Genomic DNA, 23,797 nt, shown 5'->3' with positions numbered 1-23,797 from the left:
CCCTCGTATCGTTACCCCCCTGCACTAGATCATGAGCACCACTAAGGACTAAGTCTAGTATTTTTCCTTCTCTTGTCGGCTCCTGAACTAGCTGTTCCATGAAGCTGTCCTTGATTTCATCAAGAAATCTTATGTCCCTTGCGTGTACAGATGTTACATTAACCCAGTCTATATGCGGGTAATTGAAATCCCCCATTATTATTGTGTTGCCCAGTTTGTTTGCGTCCCTGATTTCCTTTAACATTTCCGCATCCGTCTGTTCGTCCTGGCCAGGCGGACGGTAGTACACTCCTATCACTATCCTTTTCCCCTTTGCACATGGAATTTCAATCCACAGTGATTCCAAGGAGTGTTTTGTTTCCTGCAGAATTTTCAATCTATTTGATTCAAGGCTCTCGTTAATATACAATGCTACCCCTCCACCAATCCGATTCACCCTATCACTACGATATAATTTGTACCCCGGTATGACAGTGTCCCACTGGTTATCCTCCTTCCACCAGGTCTCAGAGATGCCTATTATATCTAATTTTTTCATTTAGTGCAATATATTCCAACTCCCCCATCTTATTTCTTAGGCTCCTGGCATTCGCATATAGACATTTCAAACTAGGTTGTTGTTCCTAAGTACATCATGCTTAGTACTTGACAGTATTAATTGGCAATCTTTTGTCTGATTTTTATTGTTATTTAAAGATACCCGATCTACTACAATCTCTTTTGCAACCTCACTATCAGGATACTCTATCTTCCCTGTTATGGTGATATCTTTGAAAGATACCTTATCCCGAACCATGCTCTTTTGAGCGACTGTCGGCCTTCCCCCCATTTCTAGTTTAAAAGCTGCTCTATCTCCTTCTTAAACGCCGATGCCAGCAGCCTGGTCCCACTCTGGTAAGATGGAGCCCATCCTTTCGGAATAGGCTCCCCCTTCCCCAGAATGTTGCCCAGTTCCTAACAAATCTAAAGCCCTCCTCCCTGCACCATCGTCTCATCCACGCATTGAGACTCTGGAGCTCTGCCTGTCTCTTGGGCCCTGCGCGTGGCACAGGTAGCATTTCAGAAAATGCTACCCTGGAGGATCTGGATTTCAGCTTTCTACCTAAGAGCCTAAATTTTGCTTCCAGAACCTCTCTCCCAGGATGATTGGGTGCATAAGGAGAGGGATGACCAGCAGGAAAAAAAAGAGGTGATAGTGCCCTTGTATAGGTCTCTGGTGAGGCTCCATTTAGAGTATTGTGTGCAATTCTGTAGACTGCACCTACAGAAAGATATAAACAGAATGGAGTTGGCTACAAATTGATAAGTCCAGAGGGTGGCTACAAATTGATAAGTGGTCTCTGTCATAAAATATTTAGGGATAGGCTTACGAATTTCAACATGTATAAGCTGGAAGAGAGGTGGAAGAGTGGAAATTAGATAGAGAAGTTTAAATACCTCAGTGGTATTAATGTACAGGAGGTGAGCATTTTTCAAATGAAGGAAAACTCTGGAATGAGAGGGCATAGGATGAAGTTAAGAGGAAATAGACTTTGGAGGAATCTAAGAAAATGCTCTTTCACGGAAAGGGTGCTGGATGCATGGTGGAGGTCCTGGTGGAGGTCGTGGGGTTGAGGACTGTTTCAGAATTTAAGGAAGTGTGGGACAGGCACGTGGGATCCCTTAGGAAAGGAGGAGTTAGTGGTTACTGTGGATGGGCAGACTGGATGGGCCAATTGGCCTTTATCTGCCATCATGTTACTATGTTTCTGAAACAATCTGAATGGGGTCCAAAAATGTTTGAAATTGTCACAAATAAAGAGCCCACAATTTTGCTGTACACATTTCTTGTAATGGAAGAGTTCAATAGGGCCTTGTGTTTACTCGTGACATGTTCCAAAACCAGATAAATTCAACTTGAAAGACTAATAGCCTTATTTTCAAAAGTGATGGGCAACCCATATTTCGACCCAAATCGGGAGATGGGCACCCATCTCGCAAAGGCGCCCAAATCGTATAATCGAAAGCCGATTTGGGCATCTTCAACTGCACTTCATCATGGGAATGAACAAAGTTGACGGGGCATGTCGGAGGCGTGGTGAAGGCGGGACTGGGGCGTGTTTATCGCCCGAAAAGAGATGGGCGCCTTCGGCCGATAATCGAAAAAAAAAGCCTTTTTACCGCGAATTTGGGTCACTTTTTTTGGACCCTTTTTTTTCACGAACAAGTCCCAAAAAAGTGCCCTAAATGACCAGATGACCACCGGAGGGAATCGGGGATCACCACCCCTGACTCCCCCAGTGGTCACTAACCCCCTCCCACCAAAAAAAAAACAACTTTAACAACTTATTTTCCAGCCTGTAAGCCAGCCTCAAATCCCATACCCATCTCCATCACAGCAGTATGCAGGTCCCTTTAGCAGTGTTAGTGGTGCAATGGACTTCACCCAGGTGGAACCAGGCCCACCACCCCCCCTACCTGTTACACTTGTGCTGGTAAATGGGAGCGCTCCAAACCGCCTCCAAACCCACTGTACCCACATCTAGGTGCCCCCCTTCAGCCATAAGACTCAAGAAAAATGTCAGGAAGTATTTTTTCACGGAGAGAGTAGTGGATGCTTGGAATGCCCTCCCGCGGGAAGTGGTGGAAATGAAAACGGTAACAGAATTCAAACACGCGTGGGATAAACATAAAGGAATCCTGTTCAGAAGGAATGGATCCTCAGGAGCTTAGCCGAGATTGGGTGGCAGAGCCGGTGGCGGGAGGCGGGGATAGTGCTGGGCAGACTTACACGGTTTGTGCCCTGAAAAGGACAGGTACAAATCAAGGTAAGGTATACACAAAAAGTAGCACATATGAGTTTATCTTGTTGGGCAGACTGGATGGGCCATGCAGGTCTTTTTCTGCCGTCATTTACTATGTTACTATAAGTGCTATGGTAATGGTGTAGAGTTGTGGGCAGTGGGTTTTGGGGGGGATTTGGGGGGCTCAGCACCCAAGGGAAGGGAGCTATGGACTTGGGAGGTATTTAACTTTTTTTTTTTTACTTGTTACAAGTGCCCCCTAGGGTTCCCGGTTGGTGTCCTGGCATGTGAGGGGGACCAGTGCACTACAAATCCTAGCCCCTCCCACGACCAATGCCTTGGATTTGGTTCGTTTTTTTAGCTGGGGCACCTTCGGTTTCCATTATCGCTGGAAAACGAAACCGCCCAGCTCAAATACACACAAATCCGATGCCTTTGCCCGGCACAAACCGCATTATCGAAAAAGAAGATGGATGCCCATTTTTTTGAAAATACGGTCTGTCCCGCCCCTTCACGTACCCGTTCTTGGAGATAGACGCCCATGGAGATGGGTGTTTGTGTTCGATTATGCCCCTCCACATGAGCCTCGTTACATCATTTCTGAATTTTACACTTGGGACTCCTTTATTAAAATGTGTTAAGCCTTTGGGGGTCGATGCACAAAAGTCTCTGGAAAGAACTGCTAGCAATTTCCACCTTTGTAAAAATTACCGAGGTGGAAATAGCAAGCATTCTCAAAAGAAATCGTATGCAAATGAGTTGCACAGACTTTTACCATGCAGCTTGGTAGGGGGAAGTGCCAGGGCATGCCATAGCATTTAAACGATAAGGGTGGCTGCCATGTGCATGCCCTGAATGCAGATCCATAGTTGTTAAAAAATCCCATCCCCACCACTGATAGGCGCTTCCTAGTTGTCCAGAGTTGTTAAACCCTCCCCCAACACTGAAAGGTGCTCCCTGGTTGGCCCATAGAGTTATTACAGAGTTGTTAAACCCTCCCACAGCACTGAAAGGTGCTCCCTGGTGGCCATAGAGTTATTAAGCTCGGTCCCGTGCACGTGTTTTGTTTTGGTTCATGACAGCTATGAGGCGTGGTGCGCAGCTTGCTTGGAAAAATATATGGTGGCATGGGTTTGGTAGAAGGGTGGTCAACACGGAATTGTCTTTGCAATGGTTCCGTGGTCCGCTGTGAGAAGTAGCAGGCTTGCGCTGGCATATTGTTTGTTGGGTTGGGTTCCAGCTTTCACACCTGGGGGTGAAGCGGACAGTCCTGAACACCACAAAAGGTCAGCAGGAGCATCCAAAGGATTAGTTTGTCTTAAAAAGATAGTGCTCTCTCAGAAATGCCCCAAGGAGCTCATTCTCTGGTACCCAGGCTGGACCCCAAAGCAGTAAGAGAGAGCCTTTCATGCAGTTTTTCTTCAGGATATCTGTAGGATGACTGTTTATGAGAATCTGCTCTGTGCATGCCTGTTTTCTGCTCAGAAATGAGTCCCAGCTGGAAAGGGAGCAGTAATTCCAGAGCCATGGGCAGGTCTGTTGTGACAGATCAGTAAAACGTGCTCAGGTGGAGTGCTGGGATTTCACTGAGGCTGATAGGAGAAGGGTTTGTAAGATCAGGAGAGCGGGAAATGCTTGCCTCCAATTTTTGCTGCACAGACTGCAGTGGGTTGTTGTTTGTCATATTGGGGCTTCAGCCCGTCAGCCTTCTCTGACTCCCCACCTGTCTGTCGCTACGGCTGCTCCAGATGTCCATACAATTTCACCTAGTAAAGATTGCGTTGGAGGCCAAAAACACATAGTAAATTTTTTTTTAGGTATATTAAAAGCAGGAAGCCGGCAAAAGAATCGGTTGGACCACTAGATGACCAAGGAGTAAAAGGGGCGATCAGGGAAGACAAAGCCGTAGCGGAGAGATTAAATGAATTCTTTGCTTCGGTCTTCACCAAGGAAGATTTGGGTGGGATACCGGTGCCGGAAATGGTATTCGAAGCTGATGAGTCGGAGAAACATAATGAATTCTCTGTAAACCTGGAGGATGTAATGGGGCAGTTCTACAAACTGAAGAGTAGCAAATCTCCTGGACCAGATGGTATTCATCCCAGAGTACTGATAGAACTAAAAAAATGAGCTGCGGAGCTATTGTTAGAAATATGTCATTTATCCTTAAAATCGAGCATGGTACCAGAAGATAGGAGGGTGGCCAATGTAGCACCAATTTTTTAAAAGGTTCCAGAGGAGATCCGGGAAATTATAGACTGGTGAGTCTGACGTCTGTGCTGGGCAAAATGGTAGAGACTATTATTAAGAACAAAATTACAGAGCATATTCAAAAGCATGGATTAATGAGGCAAAAGTCAACATGGATTTAGTGAAGGGAAATCTTGCCTCACCAATCTACTACATTTCTTTGAAGGGGTGAACAAACATGTGGATAAAGGGGAGCCGGTTGATATTGTGTATCTGGATTTTCAGAAGGCGTTTGACAAAGTACCTCATGAAAGACTCCAGAAGAAATTGGAGAGTCATGGATAGGACGTAGTGTTCTATTGTGGATTAAAAACTGGTTAAAAGATAGAAAACAGAGAGTAGGGTTAAATGGTCAGTATTCTCAATGGCGAAGGGTAGATAGTGGGGTTCCCCAGGGGTCTGTGCTCGGATCGCTGCTTTTTAACATATTAATAAATGACCTAGAGATGGGAGTAACTAGTGAGGTAATTAAATTTGCTGATGACACAAAGTTATCAAAGTCGTTAAATCGCGGGAGGATTGTGAAAAATTACAAGAGGACCTTACGAGACTGGAGTCTAAATGGCAGATGACGTTTAATGTGAGCAAGTGCAAAGTGATACACGTGGGAAAAAGGAACCCAAATTATAGCTACGTCATACAGGTTCCACGTTAGAAGTCACGGACCAATAAAGGGATCTAGGTGTCGTCGTTGATGATACGTTGAAACCTTCTGCTCAATGTGCTGCTGCGGCTAAGAAAGCAAATAGAATGCTAGGTATTATTAGGAAAGGAATGGAAAACAAAATGAGGATGTTATAATGCCTTTGTATCGCTCCATGGTGCGACCGCACCTCGAATATTGTGTTCAATTCTGGTTGCCGCATCTCAAAAAAGATATAGTGGAATTAGAAAAGGTGCAGAAAAGGGCGACGAAAATGATAAAGGGGATGGGACGACTTCCCTATGAGGAAAGGCTAAAGCGCTAGGGCTCTTCAGCTTGGAGAAAAGGTGGCTGAGGGGAGATATGATAGAGGTCTATAAAATAATGAGTGGAGTTGAACGGGTAGATGTGAAGCGTCCGTTTACGCTTTCCAAAAATACTAGGACTAGGGGGGTATGCGATGAAGCTACAATGTAGTAAATTTAAAACAAATTGGAGAAAATTTTTCTTCACTCAACATGTAATTAAACTCTGGAATTTGTTGCCAGAGAGTGTGATAAAGTCCGTTAGCTTAGCGGAGTTTTAAAAAGGTTTGGATGGCTTCCTGAAGGAAAAGTCCATAGACCATTATTAAATGGACTTGGGGAAAATCCACTATTTCTGGGATAAACAGTATAAAATGTTTTGTACTTTTGGGGGGATCTTGCCAGGTATTTGTGACCTGGTTTGGCCACTGTTGTAAACAGGATGCTGGGCTTGATGGACCTTTGGCTTTCCCAGTATGGCAATACTTCTGTACTTATGAGACATCCTGGCTCATAATTTCCAGGGGAACGTTTCCTTGTGCAATTGAGCAGGATGAATATGGGGAAACTGTTCTAAGTAATGATTTACGTATTTCTGGCAGAGAACTGAAGGGAAAATCCCAGGTACCTACAGGAACATTTTATTTGCAGTAGTTTTTCAGTAAAAAGGATTAAGGAAATGGGATGATATAAGTTTGGTAGCATCTTTGTATAAAAAAATGTTTATTGCATGCACATTTTTTTTTACTTGGCAGGTGCAAATAATCTAAAACATCCAAATTCAAGCCATTTGGAAGTGGGAGGAGCCAGCATTTTTAGTACACTGGTCCCCCTGACATGCCAGGAAAGCAATCGGGCACGCTAGGGGGCACTGCAGTGGACTTCATAAAATGCTCCCAGGTACACAGCTCCCTTACCTTGTGTGTTGAACCCCCAAAACCCTCTACCCCCAACTGTACACCACTACCATAGCCCTTACGGGTGAAGGGGGTACTTATATATATTTTTTTGTTACATTTGTACCCCACACTTTCCCACTCATGGCAGGCTCAATGCGGCTTACATATTGTATACAGGTACTTATTTGTACCTGGGGCAATGGAGGGTTAAGTGACTTGTCCAGAGTCACAAGGAGCTGCCTGTGCCTGAGGTGGGAATCGAACTCAGTTCCTCAGTTCCCCAGGACCAAAGTCCACCACCCTAACCACTAGGCCACTCCTCCACTATATGTGAGTACAGAGGGTTTCTGGTGGGTTTTGGAGGGCTCGCTGTTTCCTCCACAAATGTAACAGGTATGGGGGGGAGTGGGGGGTATGGGCCTGGGTCCACCTGTCTGAAGTGCACTGCACCTACTACTACAAAATCCTGAGTGGTGTAAAATTGGTAAAAGTGAATTGATTTTTCACTCTTTCAAAAAGTACAAAGACTAGAGGACACGCCATGAAATTACATGGAAATACTTTTAAAACAAATACGAGAAATATTTTTTTACTCAACAAATAGTTATGCTCTGGACTAGTTGCTGGAGGATTAGGTAACACTGGTTAGTGTATCTGGGTTTTTAAAAGGTTTAGACAGGTCCATTGTTTGCTATTGAGATAGACATGGGGGAAGCCACTACTTGCACAAGTAGCATGGAATGTTGCTACTATTTTGGTTTCTGCTAGGTACTTGTGACCTGGATTGTCCCACTGTTGGAAACAGGATATTAGGTTAGATGGACCATTGGTCTGACCCAGTATGGCTATTCTTATGTTCTTAAGTAAAATGAGAAAAAAAAATTGATTCTCCAAGAGAGCAGATGTGCGTTCAGATACCTTTGAAACTTTAGATCCCATTGTGCTCTTCTCACCTGAAAAAACATAAAGGATACTTCATACATCACTGACATCATATGATCATTGACCAAGTATCTTCAGATGGGTCCTGTCACAGCCATAGCAGATGGAACACATTGAAAGATCTATTGGACTGCATCCAATCTGTTGCATGGTATGAAGGCTTTTGCTTCTCTTGTGTTTAGCCAAACCTATGTGATCTCTTCTAAACTGATGTTTTTGGAGATGTAAAGGGAGTTGAGGGCATCTTAGGGGAAAATTTACTGGAGGAAGGGGGAATAAGAAGGAAGAACCCTGGACCACACCTCAATTTTGACATGCCAGCCACTTTAAGATGATACCTATTTAAAAATTGAGGAAAGCAAATTGAAGTTGACCTGAAAAAGAATCCTACAGAGAGGATGAACTCTTATAAACTGAAAGTTTTACAAGCTACTTTTATGAATAAACAATCATACTTACATCATCCCAGGCAGAGGCTGTAAAAAAAATTCCTATCTCCTTGGCATATCTCTGCAGTTCCCTGTACTGATCGTGGCTGAACTCCAGGTGGCGCTTGTGTTCTCCATATGTTTTTCCCCAGGAGTGTTTGGATGTATATGGTCTTTCCAGTGCTGTTTTGGTGAATCTATGCTCCAGCTCACTCTTCTGGAACTTGGCACAATCTGCTCCACACTCCTGAAAACAAATGGGTTGATATTCAGAAGGACATCACCATTGACAGCAGGAGCCAACAATAAGCCATTTCTTCTTAAAAAGTTTGTACACCAAATGTTTAGGTTGTGCCCATATATGCCAAAATATAGCCAAAAGATGACTCATCTTTTGGCTATATTTTGGCATATATGGGCACAACCTATAGCTAGTTAATCAATTAAGTTATGCACATTGTTATAGAATATGCTTTGATTTCCGTGCAGATATTAAGGCTTGATATATAGAATCTGGCAGTATTTGTGCATCAGCATTATACAGAAAGAAGCTAATTTTTGCCACTCTCTACATAATTTTTCTCTCTGTTCCAGCTAACCAAATTGTGCATAACTTAATTGATTAACTAGCTAATCAGTGCTGTCAACTGGATGTTAACAAGCAATTACCAGCATTTGCATTAATTAAGATTTACACAAAGGACTCGCTAAGCATATTTTGTAATGTGGTGCATGTATATTCTAAGGGGTGTGGCCATGGGCGGGGCATGGGTGTTTCTAAAATCTATGGGCATTGTTATAGAATATACCCACTCTGCTCCTAATTTAGGTATCAGGATTTATGCCAAGTAAAGCATGGCGTAATGGCCGTAACTAAATTTGGTCGCATGGAGAGTTGCTTGGCGTATTCTGTATCCAGGGGCGTAGCCACGGGTGGGCCTGGATGGGCCTAGGTCACCCAGTTTGGGTCAGGCCCACCCAGCAGCGGAGCAGAGGGAGCAGGCAGCGCTGATCCTGCATCTGCCTCCTTCTCTCTGACGGCAGCGCTTCCCAGACGCTGCCTACCGCCGCCACGATCACAAGATCTACCTCCCTCCCTCTGTCTCACTCTCATAGCAGCGGTAGCGTCGCGATTCAAACACGCTACGCCTGCTTCTAACCGGAAGCGTCTGCTCTGCAGAGGAGACGCTTCTGGTTAGAAGCAGGAGGTAGCGTGTTTGAATCGCTACCGCTGCTGTTGAGAGTGAGACAGAGGGAGGAGGTAGATCGTGCGATCGTGGCGGCGGTAGGCAGCGTCTGGGAAGCGCTGCTGTCAGAGAGAGGGCGGCAGGTGGAATGGAGTGGGAGGGAAGGATGCATGGGGTGAAGGAGAATCGCTGGACATGGATGGGAGCGGGAGGGGAGGTGAGAGAGGATAGTCACTGGGGATGGATGGATGGAGGTGGGGGGGCAGGGGAGAGAGGAGAATGGCTGGGGATGATGGATGGATGGAGGTGGGGTGGGCAGGGAGAGAGGAGAATTGCTGGGAATGGATGGATGGAGGGACAGGGGCAAGAACAGAATTGCTGGGTATGGATGGATGGAGAGGAGAGGGAGTTGCTGGACATGGGTGGATGGAGGGGAGGGAAGAGGAGAGAGGAAGGTTGCTGGACATGGGTGGGTGGATGGAGGGGCGGGCAGGGGGCAGAGGAGGGTTTGCTGGACATAGATGGATGGAGGGAGAGCAGGAGAGAGGAGGCTGCTGGATATGGATGGAGGAGAGGGATGGGAGAGAGAAGAAATGCTGGACATGGATGGAGGGGAGGGAAGAGTGAGGAAGGAGATGAGATGAGGGAAAAGGAAGAGAGGAGAAAATTGCACATGGATGAAGAAATAGGCAGAAGCTGGATCCACTGGACAGTCAAGTCTGCGAGGACCCAGAGCAAGAAATGAAGAAGAAAGGCGGAAAGTAAGAAATAAATGAAAGGAAGCCCTGGAAACGGAGTAAAGAGGACAGATAGCAGCAGAATCAGATACTGGGCCAGTATGATCAGAAAAACAAAGTCACCAGACAGCAAAGGTAGAAAAAAAAATCATTTTATTTTCATTATAATGATTGGAACATGTCCACTTTGAGAAATCAGGTGCTCAACATTAAAAGTTTATATTTATTTACTTACTTATGGCATTTTAACCCACATTAAACATGAATTAGATGGAACCTGGGATCATTTAATGTTTTTTTCCTGGGAGAGTAATGCATTGCCTCCCCCACCCCCGGGCTCGCTCCCCGGCTATAGCCAGCTCTGCAATTTTGAGGGAGGTGCACAGGTGGACGGGGGGGGGGGGGGGGGGGGGGCGCAGAGGTGGACCGGGAGAGAGCCTGTTGTTAAACATTTACCAGCACACCACTGTCTAGTGCCCACCCATCCAACCTGTTGGCCCACCTAAAAATTGACTTCTGGCTACGCCACTGCTGTATACTGTGCAGAAATTTAAGCCTATTCTGTAAAATTTAGGCAAAGTATAGCGAATGCGCCTAGGCATATTTTTCCACGTGGAATTTTCAGGCACCATATATACAATCTAGTTCATAGTGAGTACAACTTTAAATTGGTAAGAAGAGGACTTCCGGTGGAGCCGAGCGGGAAGATGGCCGCCGCTTAGAGAGCTCCGCCACACTGCTCAAGGGACTCCCATCTCCCCGCCTGCGAGAACCCCCCTCGCCGGCAACTCAGCGCTGCCTGAAGGCCCCGAGGGCAAGAAGATACCTGCGGGACTTTATCGATGTGCCCCATAGAGCCGTAGCCGAAGGCTTGATGAACCGCGTTGCGCCGCGATCCAAATGGCGGTCGGAGGAATTCTGGAATGGGCAAGAGAAGGGCAGCAGCATGGGGTAAGCGGCGAGTGGCGGGTATCATAAGGAGTTGGGCTTACGAACAAAAGAAGGGCGATAGAAGCAGGAGCTACTTAGCGATATTACCACCCTTCTGCCCCTCCCCCGCCTCGACGAAAATGCTAGCCCGGTCTACAACAATCCCCATAATCGGGGGGAAAGGCGAGTTAAGCCACAATAGTGGGAAAGCAAGGCGCTGCACTGGTGACTCATGTAACCCAAGAAATTTGCCACAGCAGTTCCTTGAAATTTTACAGATAAGATAACAGCTAATAGAGGAGAGGAACTATGCCAATATCAATATTATTACAACAGACTGGCCAAAGTAAATGTAATGGGGAGAGTGTTGCCCTGCTCATAGCAGCTAAGCTATCATAGGAAGTGAAGTAGCAACGCTCATGTGGTAACAGGATATTCTGCTCACTCACCATTGCCCAGATAAGGTGTCTGCGCCACTAAGTTGGCGCGATAAGCCCAACAAAGGGCGATACACGGACTGTATGGGAGCAATATTGAGGCCTAAGTCTGGCTGGTACAACCCGAAGCAGCAACTAAGTACGATAAGGGGAAAAGTACTCCTCCACATACAGGGGGCAAATGGCAGAAGGAAAGCTTGAAAAGCTTGGGGACTTCTCTGAAAAAACAATTGGCTCAGATCACCAATGGCAGTAAGTGCTGCACTTAAACCCAAGATTTGACCTACTAGAACGCCAAATGAGCAGCATGGAAGCTACCATGGCAGATACAGTGAAGCGACTGGGGAAGCGGAAAGCAGAATCTCAGCTTTGGAAGATACCAGGGCACAGAATACCCAAGATGTCACCCGGATGATGGATCAACTCAAGGCACAGCAAGATAAGATCGAAGACATGGAGAACAGAGCAAGAGATGCAACTTGCGAATTGTTGGCCTGCCAGAGGCAATCCCAGAGAAATCACTGGGGCATCTGTTGGAACAGTGGCTTAAAAAAGAGCTGGCTCTGTCAGATAGTTATGGAGAATTGTGCATAGAAAGGGCTCACAGGCTGGGCCGGTGGCAACAAGGGCAGCAAAGACCTAGACTGGTGATAATTAAAGTGCATAACTACTTGCATAAAGAAGAAATTATGAGGGGCTTCCAATTGAAAAGAGATACTTGAGATACGACGGAGCCCAGATAAAAATCTTCCAAGATTACTCAGCAGGAGTACAAGAACAAAGGCGCCGATTTCCCGCTTTGCACAACATTGGTCAACAGAAAAACAAGATTTTTGCTGCTTTATCCGGCTGTTTTGAAGATCCAGCACGAAAACAGATGGCGTTCCTTCCATCAGTCCAGGAGGCCCAACAGTTTATAGACGTTGAACTACAGGCGCCAGACGGCACCACCTGATTATAAGACCAGAAGACTCTTGTTAAAGGCTTACGCACCATCTTCAAGCACAAGAAAGAGACGATGGTGTGATCTGCTAAGGTTATGTAATTCACTTGTTGGTGCAATGTTGATAAAGTACTAATATGTTATATGTTTATTAGTAAGAGTGGTGGTGGAGGGAGTTTGCATACTTGAGTGTCATCCTAGATCTGACCCGATTTCCAAAAGGGGGAGGAGCTCCCGTTGAGACCGGGGGGGGGGGGAGCTGAAGGGAGAGGGGGGAAGGGGACCTTGCGGCATATATCAGGAAGGAGAGAAGCAATGATTAGGGCTGAAAGGGAGGGGGGCTTAGGTAATGGGATGGGTAAAGGGAGGGGAAGACGGAGATTTGAAAAGAATCAATGTCCAAGGGGGGGTGCTCCAGATCCATACGGATAGGGTCTCACACGCAGGTCAAGCAAAAGGAAGAAACACATTGGTATTGCATGCCTATGATGGCGGGAACGATAGGGAAAGGGCTATGTGTACAGCTACTGGGGAAGGGCTGGGACCCAGGGGCTGAGTTTTCCGAGCTTACATACTGGAAGATAGCATACCCATACGACTAACACTGTAAATTAGTCACTTGGAATTGGGGGGCATCACGTCTCCCATTAAAAGAAAAAAGATCCTGGCACATTTAAAACACCTCAATGCAGATATAGCGTATCTACAGGAAACAAAGCTGACGGCAGCAGAACATGAAAAGCTCAAACAGGGCTGGGTAGGCCAGGTGATCTATGCATCCCCAGATGGGCGGAGAGGAGGAGTGGCAGTCTGCATTCACCGTCGACTGGCCTGTAGAGTAGAAACAGTCCTCCAGGATCCCAAAGGGCGATTCCTCTTGGTTAAACTATGGTTACAAGGGAGGGAATTATATTTGCTAAATATCTATGCTCCCACCCCTCCTGATAACTCCTTCTTCCCCGGGTTGTTGAGACGACTGCTCCCATATGAAGGCAAACATTTGATCATAACAGGGGATATGAACATATCAATAGACCCTAAGATTGATTATTCAGGGGGGGGGAGGCAGAGGGGTGGAAGGTCGAAGGGGGTCACAAATGCTAAGAGAGTTCGCCAATTCCCTCTCTGTGGTGGATGTTTGGCGGAATTTACACCCTGATCTAAGAGACTATACTCATCGGTCCAGGGCACACGGGACGGGGAAGATTAGACTACATATTTATTTCAGCAGCCTTGTTCCATTGTATTCGGGACACGAAAATCGAGGAAGTTTTGATATCCGACCATAGCCCCGTCTGGTTGGAGCTGGAGGCCCCAGGTGGCTTCCAGCCGGCCAGGCGGTGGAGGTTCCCTGGCCACTTGGTAAAGGATAAATTTTCAAAAATTCCTAGTAAAAAGTGGGAAGAATATGAATTGTTTAATAAAGAACACAAATCGAACCCCCAACTGTTTTGGTGCGCTGGAAAGGCGGTACTGCGGGGGGACCTGATAGCGTATGTAGCAAACAAACGGAAAAAGAATGCAGCTAGCCTTTTGCAGCTGAACAGGCGGCTGCGGAATGCTAGACGTCAATATACCGAGCGGCAGACCGCGGCTACCAGAGAGGCCTATCTGTCTATACAGGCCGCTGTAAACTCCCTGTTGCACGAAAGAATGCTAAAGAATAGAACCTTTCAAAATATAAGTTTCATCGATTTGGAAACAGAGCAGGGGGTATGCTAGCCCGGCTAGTTCGGAAACGGGAAGGAAATAGAGCTATATCGACCCTGAAGGAAAAGACGGGAGGCCTTACTAATGACCCAGATAGATCCTTCAAATATTGCAGGATCATTTTAGTCACCTGTACAGGGCCGACCGGTCTGCGAGGAGGCCCATATGAGCGACTTTCTCAATAGGGCAAAAATGCCCAAACTAGGAGAGTTAGAGATAGCGTGCCTAGAGGCCCCTATTCAGCTTAAGGAGCTGTCAGAAGCAATAAAAGGGCTAAAATCTTTCTCAGCTCCCGGGGTGGATGGGTACTCAGGAGAATTTTACAAACTGCTACAGCCCCAGTTGCTGTGCCCATTATTTGAATATCACCAGGCAGTAATACAGGAAGGGAAATTCCCACTGCAAAAACACTGCCTGCATATCACTATTGCTGAAGCCGGGAAAAAGCGGTGAGGAGTCCGAATCCTATAGGCCTATCTCGCTAATTAATGTCGATATCAAACTGTTAGCAAAGATTTTGGCCACTCGGCTCAACACATGTCTCCCGAGTGTGATTGAGCCCACACAAGTGGGATTTATCCCCAGAAGGCACTCTGTATTACATATTCGGAGAGTCTTACTGGCAATGGCACAGTGCCGGCATGAGGAAAACCCTGGGATTTTGGTGAGCCTCGATGCGCAAAGGCTTTTGACAGGGTCGAGTGGACTTTCCTGTTCTGTATGTTAGACTGGATAGGATTCCCTGCCGGAGTGAGGCAAGCAATTGGGGCTCTATATACTGGTATGGAAGCTTATGTTACAGCAAATGGGGGGCTCTCAAAGAGGTTTCAGATAGGCAGGGGAACGCGTCAAGGCTGCCCCTTGTCCCCACTTCTGTTCGATCTTACACTAGAACCACTATTACGTCTTCTAAACTCAGACCCGGGAATCAGGGGGGTACGATTGGGGGAGCAGGAGGTCCGAGCTCTGGCTTATGCCGATGACGTCCTCCTGGTTCTGACTAACCCACAGGAGTCTTTCAAGGCTGCCTGGCATTAATTAAGGAATACGGGCAGCTGTCAGGGTTTGGCCTTAACCTTTCTAAATCTTGCGCGATGCCCATGGATAGTGACACTAAATTATGCTGGCAAGGGGAGGCTTTACTTAGATGGGAGACAACAAAAATGAATACCTAGGGGTGTACATAACTAGTGATGGGACCTCCATGTAGAGAGAACATAGGCCCATTGATAGAGATGACTAGAAATAAGTTGTCTATGTGGAGGGAGCTGCCACTTACAATCTGGGGTAGAATAGCGCTGTTCAATATGATGGTTGCCCCCAAGTGGTTATATGTCTTTCAACAATTACCACTGTTCTTGAAACGCAAAGACGAAAAGCTCTTGCAGCGCCTAATACAAACGTACCTTTGGCAAGGGAGAAACCTAGAATTCCTTATTACCAGATGACGGCCCCAAGGGAGGGGGGAGGCATGGGACTCCTAAACATCAAATTCTTGGCAATCGCAAGTTCCATGAGACACATAAATGACTGGTATAGGGGGACGTCTGATTTTTCTATTACACCAGTGGAGACGTCGATGTTCCCAGGCATACACTTTAGCCACCTGCGGCATTCCGAAGGCACCCTCTTTTGAAATCTCTCAGGGAGACGTGGAGGTGGGTGTGTAGACGTTATCACTTCTCTGCCCGTACATCCCCGTGGCTGTCAATATGCGATAATCCAGCGTTTCCACCAGGCCAAGGGGTTAGCATATTAGCAGATGGGCACAAAAGGGGATAGTGTACCTGGCACACAGTCACAGACAGGGACGAATCCTCCCATACCTAGAGCTTCAGACCCGGTACGGGATCCCCCCGACATGTCAATTTGCATATCGCCAGCTGAGCCACTATGTTGCTTCCCTAGAGTGGACAGACCTTACAGAGGATGGTAGAGGTTCTCTCAGAGGGTTTACTTGGGAGCACAGCTCCCAATACCATTGAGATTCCACCATCGGCAACTGAAGGACACGACAGCAGAACTAGATTTTCGGCAGATTGCACGGGAGTGGTCAAGGGATTTGGGCTGCACACTCACGGAGAAGAATGCAGATCATATTTGAAATCCATTTATAAACAACGGCTCTCCATACCCCAGAGAGAGAGGTTATATAGATGGCTGTTGAGAACACACAAATCTCCTCACAGAGCACAAAGAGCGGGGTTTACTGCCGAAGGAACCTGCCCCAAATGGGCGGCCTCTCTGGGGCATATGTTCTGGGGTTGTCCCTTTGTGGAGCGGTTCTGGAGGCAGATTGTGACGGGAATAGACCAATTATGGAATTGCACCCTTATTTGTGAACCCCTAATCTTATTTAATCACTTTAAGTTCACTGCAGAACCCCCAGAGGGCTTTAGGGCATTTGCCAAGATGGCTATATATTTTGGAATAACTACAATTTTGCAATTTTGGAGGGCAAAAGAAACACCCCCTTTACAGACATGGCGTGCACAGTTGGTGCGACAAATGAGAATAGACAGGTGTGGGGTGACTGATTTGGAAAGCCCCGCGGGCCTTAGGTTCAGGGCACAATGGGAAATGCTTTGGATCACTCTTCCGGCTAAGGCACGAAGTTTACTGTTGAATTTTTGAGGCTTCCGGTGTTCCATAGGCCCAGTCAATAAGTAGAGGGGCTTTTGATGGCGGTATGGATGGTACAATACCCACTGATATACACGGGGCATGCAATATACAATGAGAGACACCATTGCATTTGATACTGATCTCTGGGAGAACCGAATTACAAATACAGTTGACTTTGTAATGGAGCAAAAGGGGGGGGGGAAGGGTAGAGGGAGGGGTGGGTAGGGTAGGGTGGTAGGGAAGGGCACACCCCAGGATTAACATAGTTAAATAACTCACACAAATTGAAGCCAAATAAAAGAGTTTATTCTGGAATAATTTAACCAGATGATTGTCAATGCTGTTCTTGTTATACTTGCAACACTGGGACGCGATAAGACATAGGGAGTACTAAGGTAACCAGAAGGGAAAGGAAGGGGAGAAAATACAAATACCATATTGTAACTTGACATGTTGATTCAGCATGTTGGCTGACAATTTCCTGTATATATTTATTCTTGACAAAGACCAGTTTATCTGTCTGTCACAACTAATAAAAATGATTTAAACAAAAGATATAGGAGACTACCTTGATACAGCGCTTGTCGCGAAACATGGAACATGTCGGTTTTACCACGTCTCCACTGTGTGCTTTGAAAAGAAAAAGTAACTGGGTTACAAAAAAAAGCTAAGTAACGCTATTTCAGTTATTGAATGTACTCTAATGAAAAAGTTGAAAAATATAGAAAAAAAAAACTTTAAAAAAGGATCGATGAGGATTACGTCACTACCTCTGAGACATGCTGGCTCACTTTAGCCATAACAGAGGTAGATGCGCGGATCTGATGATCTATATAAAGGGTTTCATTACACCAGACCATTGTTAACGTGTCTTCTAAAGTTATACTTGAAGCTGAGCATTATGTGAATATTTACTTTGGCTCCCTTCACCTGCATAAGGATTATTGCCTAGTGAATATGAGTTAGTCACTGGCATTCACCATGCTTCTGACACGCCCCCAAGAACTTTGGTCGTCCCGCGACGGAAAGCAGTTGAGGGCGCCCAAAAACGGCTTTCGATTATGCCAATTTGGGCGACCCTATGAGAAGGACGTCCATCTCCGATTTGTGTCGAAAGATGGGCGACCTTCTCATTCGAAAATGAGCCCAATAGTAACATAGCAACATAGTAAATGATGGAAGATAAGACTGTACAGCCCATCCAGTCTGCCCAACAAGAAAACTCATTTTACATGGTATGTGATACTTTATATGTATACTTGAGTTTCATTTATCCTTGCCATTCTCAGGGCACAGATCGAAGAAGTCTGCCCAGCACTGTTCTTGTACCAAGTTCTGAAGCTAATGGTGAAACTCCTTAAAATTTACATCCAGCCCATCTATATTATCATCACATCAGGGTTTAGACCGTAGAAGTCTGCCCAGCACCAGTTTCGTTTCCCAATTACCGCCATCACCACCTAATCTCCACTAAGATTCCGTGGATCCATTCCTTCTAAACAGGATTCCTTTGTGTTTATCCCACACGTTTGAATTCCATTACCGTTTTCATCTGGGCATTCCACATATTCACCACCTGTTTTATTTATTTTATTTATTTGTTGCGTTTGTATCCCCATTTTCCACCTCTTTGCAGGCTCAATGTGGCTTACAATACATCATGAATAGTGGAAATATATAAGAAAATAGACATTTAGTATTACAGAAGGATCTTGGTAACATAATGATAAAGCATGATAGTAGTATTACAAGCAGATATTTTAAGACAATTCTGGATGTATGTGGAGGAGTTCACATTTGTTGATCTTTGCGGTATACCTTGTTAAAGAGATGGGTCTTCAGTAATTTGCGGAAGTTAGTTAATTCATAAATCGTTTTTAAGTTGCACGGCAGCACGTTCCAGAATTGTGTGCTCAGGTATGAAAAGGTTGACGCATGCGTTAGTTTGTATTTTAGACCTTTACAGTTGGGGAAGTGTAGATTAAGGAATGTACGGGATGATTTTTTAGCATTCCTGGGTGGTAATTCTTTGGTCTGACATGTAGGCTGGGGTGTCTCCGTGAATGATTTTGTGAACTAGGGAGCATATTTTGAACATGATGCATTCTTTAAGTGGGAGCCAGTGTAGCTTTTCTCGTAAGGGTTTAGCACTTTCATATTTTGTTTTACCGAATATAAAAGTCTAGCTGCAGTGTTCTGGGCTGTCTGAAGTTTCTTGATTATTGCTCTTTGCAGCCAGCGTAGAGTGCGCTGCAGTAGTCTAGATGACGAGTACCATTGATTGTACCAGGCTACAGAAGATGTTCCTTGGGAAGAAAGGTCTTACTCTTTTTAAATTTCCACATTCAGGGAACATCTTCTTGGTTGTATTTTTCGCATGGTTCTCAAGTGTTAGGTGTCGATCAATGGTAACTCCAAGAATTTTTAGGGTGTCCAAGATTGGGAGATTCAGTTTTGGTGTGTTAATGGTGGTGAATTTGTTCGTGTTATGTTGAGGAGTATTAGGCATTGGGTTTTTTCTGCATTGAGTTTCAGCTGAAATGCATCTTCCGTGTATGCATATGTAGACTTTGGTTGATGTCATTGGAAATTTCCGTTAGATCTTGTTTAAATGGGATGTAGATCGTTACGTCGTCTGCATATATGTATGGGTTGAGGTTTTGGTTTTGGTTTGATAGTAGTTTGGCCAAGGGTATCATCATTAAGTTGAATAGAATCAGTACGAGGAGGAATCCTTGTGGTACTCTGCATTCAGGTATCCATGTGGCTGATGTGGTCGAGTTAGATGTCACTTGGTATGATCGTGTGGTTAGGAATCCCTTGAACCAATTGAGAACGTTGCCTCCAATTCCGAAGTACTCGAGGATATGTAGTAGTATTCCGTGATCAACCATGTCGAAGGCGCTAGACATGTCAAATTGTAGAAGTAGTATATTCTTGTCCATTGCAATCATTTGTTTGAATTTAGTCATGAGAGTAACTACTACTGTTTCGGTACTGTGGTTAGATCGAAATCCTGACTGTGAGTCGTGTAGTATTGAGAATTGTTTAAGTATCTATAATGACTTGTTTTATAACGAAGGCAGCACAAAAAAGTGCCCTAAAATGACTAGATGACCACTGGAGGGAATCAGGGATGACCCCCCATTTCTCCGCCAGTGGTCGCCGACCCCCTCCCACCCCAAAAAAATGTGAATAAAAATAGTACTCAACAGCCTCTATGACAGCCTCAGATGTTAGAGCAGCATACAGGTCCCTAGTGTAGTCTAGTGGTGGGTGCAGTGCACTTAAGACACATGGACCCAGGCCTATACCTGTTACATTTGTGGTAGAAACTTTGACTCTCCAAAAGTCACCAGAAACCCACTGTACCCATATATAGGTACCCCCTTCACTCAAGGGCTACTATAGTCGTGTAGTGAGGATGGTGTGTTTTGAGGGGGCTTAGCAGACAAGGAGGCGTATTTTCAAAGCACTCAGCCTACAAAGTTACAAAGTTCCATAGTAACCTATGGAAGGCTAAATGCTTTGAAAATGAGCCCCAAGGTAATGGAGCAATGGTGAGATTATCTGGAATCATTTATTTGAAGTCCATTGCAGTGCCCCATTGCTTCCTAGGATGTCTGGGGCCCAGTCTATTAAAAATGCTGGGCCCTCCTACATTTTTCATGTGGAGTAATTATTTATTACTATTTTTGGAAAAAAGTACAAAGCACAACAGTATTTTCGGGGGGGGGGGGGGGGGGGAGATAAGACGTTTTCCTTTTTGAAAATGACCCTTTCCTATTCGGATTTTGGACGTTTTGTGCAGGCTGGCCTGACAGAAGCTGAAAACAGCTGTCACCTACTTGTCCAGTGGGCAATAATGCCACACCTCTTAAACTTTTTGTTTTCTGTTCCAAAGCAGAGTCTGCTGTGCAGAAGCATTAGCCAGGCTTCACTGTGGGGCTCTCATGCTGTGGCATTTAGTCAGTATGACATGCATTATGGTACACATAAGCTTCCACCCACTCGATGTCATCAAGCAAGCCCAGCTGCTGCAGCCAAGTATCAGAAGGTATTCATCTTTATTCTCTTCATTTCTTGCTCCACAAGTAGTTGCCTGCTTGCCATTCTTCCAAAAGGCCTGCATGTGGCTGCTTGTCCCACTTTTTTTTTTTTAATTGTTATAACAAATCTGCACAATGCAGCCAGTAATTGCTAAACAGAGAAGTGTATTGCATTTTAACCTCTACAAACCAACATCTCCTCCCCCCCACCCAAAAAAAAATACACACACATACACACACAAAAGGAGACAGACACAACACTTCCAGCGATACCGAATAGAGGAAAAAAGACCAAACGTCAGCCGGCGTGGCTAAACAGTAAGGTAAAGGAAGTCATTAGAACCAAAAACAATCATTCAGAAAGTGGAGAGGAGAACCAAACTGAAAGTAACAAGATAAAACATAAGGAATGCCAAGCCAAATGCAAAGCGGAGATAAGGAGAGCAAAAAAGGACTTGAAAAAAAGTTAGCGTTAGAAGCGAAAATACATAGTAAAAACTTTTTTTTAGATACATTAAAAGCAGGAAGCGGCTAAAGAATCGGTTGGGCCGCTGGACAAAAATGGTGTTAAAGGGGCGATCAGGGAGACCAAGCCGTAGCGGAGAAATTAAATGAATTCTTTGCTTCGGTCTTCACCGAGGAGGATTTGGGAGGGACACCAGTGCCGGAAAGCATATTTGAAGCGGGCAAGTCGGAGAAACTAAATGATCCTCTGTAAACTTGGAGGATGTAATGGGTTAGTTCTGCAAACTGAAGAGTAGTAAATCGCCAGGACCTGATGGTATTCATCCCAGAGTATTAACAGAACTGAAAAATGAACTTGTAGAGCTACTAGTAGTAATATGCAATCTATCCCTAAAAATCGAGTGTGGTACAGGAAGACTGGAGGGTAGCCAATGTTACGCCGATTTTTTAAAAAGGTTCCAGAGGAGATCCGGGAAATATAGACGGCGAGTCTGATGTCGGTACCGGGCAAAATGGTAGAGGCTATTATCAAGAATAAAATTACAGAGCAAGTACAAAAACATGAGCTGATGAGACAAAGTCAGCACGGATTTAGGGAAGTCTTGCCTCACCAATCTACTGCATTTTTTTGAGGGGGGTGAAGAAAAATGTGGACAATGGGGAGCGGTGAATATTGTGTATCTGGATTTTCAAAAGGCGTTTGACAAAGTGCTCATGAAAGACTCCTGAGGAAACTGGAGAGTCATGGGATCGGAGGTAGGTTATTGCTATGGATTAAGAGTGGTTGAAAGATAGGAAGCAAAGAGTAGGGTTGAATGGTTAGTATTCTCAGTGGAGAAGGGTAGTTAGTGGGATCCCGCAGGGGTCTGTGTTGGGACCGCTGCTTTAAACATATTTATAAATGACCTAGGATGGGAGTAGTACTAGTGAGGTAATAATTTGCAGATGACACAAAATTATTCAGGGTCGTCAAGTCGCAGGAGTGTGAAAGATTACAGGAGGGCCTCGCGAGACTGGGGGAGTTGGGGTCCAAGTGGCAGATGAAGTTCAATGTTGACAAGTGCAAAGTGATGCATGTGGGTAAGAGGAACCCGAATTACAGCTATGTCATGCAAGGTTCGCGTTAGGAATTACGGACCTAGAAAGGGAATCTGGGAGTCATTGTTGATAAGACGTTAAAAACGTCTGCCCAGTGTGCTGCCGCGGCTAAGAAAACGCACAGAATGTGAGTATTATTAGGAAAGGGATGGAAACAAACATGAGGATATTATAATGCGTTGTATCACTCATGGTGCGACCGCACCTCGAGTATTGTGTCCAATTCTGGTCGCTGCATCTCAAAAAGATACAGTGGGGGAAATAAGTATTTGATCCCTTGCTGATTTTGTAAGTTTGCCACTGACAAAGACATGAGCAGCCCATAATTGAAGGGTAGGTTATTGGTAACAGTGAGAGATAGCACATCACAAATTAATCCGGAAAATCACATTGTGGAAAGTATATGAATTATTTGCATGCAGAGGGAAATAGTATTTGATCCCCCACCAACCAGTAAGAGATCTGGCCCCTACAGACAGGTAGATGCTCCAAATCAACTCGTTACCTGCATGACAGACAGCTGTCGGCAATGGTCACCTGTATGAAAGACACCTGTCCACAGGACTCAGTGAATCAGTCAGACTCTAACCTCTACAAAATGGCCAAGAGCAAGGAGCTGTCTAAGGATGTCAGGGACAAGATCATACACCTGCACAAGGGGGAATGGGCTACAAAACCATCAGTAAGACGTCTGGGCGAGAAGGAGACAACTGTTGGTGCCATAGTAAGAAAATGGAAGAAGTACAAAATGACTGTCAATCGACAAAGATCTGGGGCTCCACGCAAAATCTCACCTCGTGGGGTATCCTTGATCATGAGGAAGGTTAGAAATCAGCCTACAACTACAAGGGGGGAACTTGTCAATGATCTCAAGGCAGCTGGGACCACTGTCACACGAAAACCATTGGTAACACATTAGACATAACGGATTGCAATCCTGCAGTGCCCGCAAGGTCCCCCTGCTCCGGAAGGCACAGTGACGGCCTGTCTGAAGTTTGCCAGTGAACACCTGGATGATGAGAGTGATTGGGAGAAGGTGCTGTGGTCAGATGAGACAAAATGAGCTCTTTGGCATGAACTCAACTCGCGTGTTTGGAGGAAGAGAAATGCTGCCTATGACCCAAAGAACACCGTCCCCACTGTCAAGCATGGAGGTGGAAATGTTATGTTTTGGGGGTGTTTCTTGCTAAGGGCACAGGACTACTTCACCGCATCAATGGGAGAATGGATGGGGCCAGTACCGTACAATTCTGAGTGACAACCTCCTTCCTCCGCCAGGGCCTTAAAAAGGGTCGTGGCTGGGTCTTCCAGCACGACAATGACCCAAAACATACAGCCAAGGCAACAAGGAGTGGCTCAGGAAGAA

The 23,797-nt window shown here is 45.4% G+C and overlaps 1 protein-coding gene across 1 annotated transcript in view; it reads right to left on the bottom strand.

The window, feature by feature from the left end:
* The window catches only part of LOC115459142 (sialic acid synthase-like), a gene marked incomplete at its 5' end in the record, with an annotated part of 54,700 nt that extends 46,203 nt beyond the window's left edge, over positions 1-8,497 (bottom strand). Inside the window, one exon of the mRNA XM_030189016.1 lies at positions 8,282-8,497. Coding sequence (XP_030044876.1) covers positions 8,282-8,497 — 216 coding nt within the window. The remainder of the gene's footprint in view (positions 1-8,281) is intronic.
* Between the last annotated feature and the right edge of the window lie 15,300 nt (positions 8,498-23,797).

The sequence above is a fragment of the Microcaecilia unicolor genome, unplaced genomic scaffold (assembly GCF_901765095.1).
Source record: "Microcaecilia unicolor unplaced genomic scaffold, aMicUni1.1, whole genome shotgun sequence".
NCBI classification, from domain to species: domain Eukaryota; kingdom Metazoa; phylum Chordata; class Amphibia; order Gymnophiona; family Siphonopidae; genus Microcaecilia; species Microcaecilia unicolor.
Note: the sequence above shows the minus strand (reverse complement) of the source record. Positions and strands in the feature narration are given on the sequence as shown.